The following is a 2,480-nucleotide window of genomic DNA, read 5'->3' as shown; positions in this document are numbered from 1 at the left end:
GAAGAATGGAAAAGTGTTGACGTTTCGAGCCTACACTCTTGGACAGAAAAGGATGAGAGGAAAAAATTGGAGAGGGAACGAAAAAACGGAGAGAGAAAAATGTGTGTGTGTGTGTGTGTGTGTGTATGTGTGTGTGTGGTGGTTTTGTATGTGTGTATTTTGTATGTTTTGTATGTGTGAAAGTTATTGTTATTCCTTAGGTTTATTGCTGTAGTTTATGCTTTCGACCTTGTTTATTTTATTTCTCATCCATTTTAATCGTTTATGATTGTAATAACATCTGTTGCTTCGTTTTCAGATATCAAAATGAGGAAACCAAAATTCAATGCGTATCGAAGCGGTCGTTTACCTACCTGATATTGTTTGCCGTATTTGTATTAATGTTTACAATGAAGTTTAACTTGTTCGAAATAGACATAAAAGACTTGTCTGGTGACTACGAATCGAAACATTCGGCATTTCTTGTTGATTCGAATTTTTGTCGGATACCCAATATGGATCCGTTTGAATCTTCACTGAAATCCTTTTTCCACATAAGCAAATGGGAAGCTTGTCCAAGTAAATCTCTTGCGTTTCAAGACGGAAATGTTTTACGTGTTAACCACAGTGTTATCAAAAGATGGTATAACAACACATTTAAAATATGTCACGTTTTGCCTATTGTACGAAGCAATATTGACGACAAACATATCATTTATAAAAAGAAGTTTTTAGAATTTAAAACGGACATCTTAATACCTCACGATTACATCAAAGTGAAGTGTTACAATAACCGTAACAGAGTAATTTTTACCAATTACCATGCTTTTATTCAGAAGAAAATAACATCAGAAATGAACCATACAAACAGTAATTCTGTGTTTAAATTATTAAAAAACAACCTGTATTCAGCAAGGACGAAATTTCATATGGACGTCATGTTACTTGGTATTGATTCTGTATCACGGTTGAATTTCATGAGACAGCTACCGGAAACACGACAGTATCTGTTGCAGAAGGACGCCATTGAAATGAACGGGTATAATAAGGTTGGTGATAATACGTTGGTGAATTTGGTACCATTGCTGACCGGAAAATATCTTGAAGATTTACCATGGAGCGAATCTTTAAGAAAACTCCCTTTTGATAAATATGATTTCTTGTGGAAAAGATACCATAGAAATGGTTACAGGACAATGTTTGCGGAAGATGGACCTATTTTAGCTACATTTAATTGCGTCAAATTTGGATTTAAGGTACAACCCACGGATCATTATCTTCGACCAATTACTTTAGCATTCGAAAGGGATAATTCAGTCTGGTCGAAGCGGCGGAGATGCGTTCGAGATCGTAGTATAACAGACATGGTGCTACAATATACTTATGATTTTGTTAGAACCTATAACGACACACCACATTTTAGTTTATCATTTATAACCTCCCTCACTCACAATAATATGAACAATGCAGGTTATAGCGATCTAGAATACCAAAGGTTTTTCCACAGACTTTTCAAGCATCAGCTCATAAACAACACTTTTGTGATATTTTTTTCCGATCATGGCATTAGGTTTGGTTCGTACAGATCAACATATCTCGGTAAATTGGAAGAAAGACTTCCATTTATGTTCCTTATTCCCCCTCCTTGGTTCAAACAGAGTTTTCCACACATGTGGAATAATCTTAAATTGAACTCGCATCGCTTAACAACACCGTTCGATATTTACGAAACTCTGGTAGACATACTGGATATGGAGAAAGCAATGAAAAGAGACCACAATGAAGAAATTGAGTCGACGCAAAGGAAACGAATTAGTTTGTTTCGAAAAGTGCCACTGAGTCGTACATGTGAGGAGGCGACAATTTTATCACATTGGTGTACATGCCATGAATCCAAACCTGTAAAAGTTAATGACAGTATCGTCACCAAAGGAGCGCAGTTTTTAGTCAAATGTATAAATAAGAAAACATCGCAGCTACGTAACTTATGTGATCAACTAGAATTGGTCAGCATCAAAGACGCTGTCACCATGACAGCCAAAAATAACTTATTGAGATACGTTAGGAATAAGAACTCTGTGATCAACCACCATGTTGTGTACGGCAATAAAGTGAATACTATTATCAAAGATTACCAACTGACGATACAGACTAATCCAGGTGGGGGTCGTTTTGAAGGAACAGTGAGGTATGATAGCAAAACAAAACATTTCAGTCTTTTAGGGGACATCAGTCGAACAAATAAGTATGGCGATCAAGCCCGGTGTGTTTCAAGCGCAAGAAAATTCTGTTTCTGTCGATCCAATACAACTTCTCTAAGCTCCTGAGTATTGCATTCCATAATGTACATAAGAACACCACACACACACACACACACATACGAAAAGACTTAGACGCACTCACTTTTACACGCGTGTATATATGGACATGTATGTGTGTGTTTATATATATGTATGTATATATATGTGTATGTATATGTATATATATATATATATATATAT

The 2,480-nt window shown here is 35.9% G+C and overlaps 1 protein-coding gene across 1 annotated transcript; it reads left to right on the top strand.

Annotated features, from left to right (window-relative positions):
• The first annotated feature begins 281 nt into the window (after positions 1 to 281).
• On the top strand, positions 282 to 2,447 carry LOC106883958 (uncharacterized). Its single transcript, XM_014935115.2, has one exon. It carries the CDS (start codon positions 381 to 383, stop codon positions 2,304 to 2,306), a length of 1,926 nt encoding a protein of 641 aa, XP_014790601.1. The 5' UTR covers positions 282 to 380; the 3' UTR covers positions 2,307 to 2,447.
• Positions 2,448 to 2,480: the final 33 nt, after the last annotated feature.

This window comes from Octopus bimaculoides, chromosome 21 (genome assembly GCF_001194135.2).
Source record: "Octopus bimaculoides isolate UCB-OBI-ISO-001 chromosome 21, ASM119413v2, whole genome shotgun sequence".
In the NCBI taxonomy this organism is placed as follows: Eukaryota; Metazoa; Mollusca; class Cephalopoda; order Octopoda; family Octopodidae; genus Octopus; species Octopus bimaculoides.
This window is presented reverse-complemented; position numbering and strand designations above follow the sequence as displayed.

Excerpts from the sequence above, each read along its gene's own strand:
- LOC106883958 (XM_014935115.2), top strand. The coding sequence starts at position 381 with ATGTTTACAATGAAGTTTAACTTGTTCGAAATAGACATAAAAGACTTG.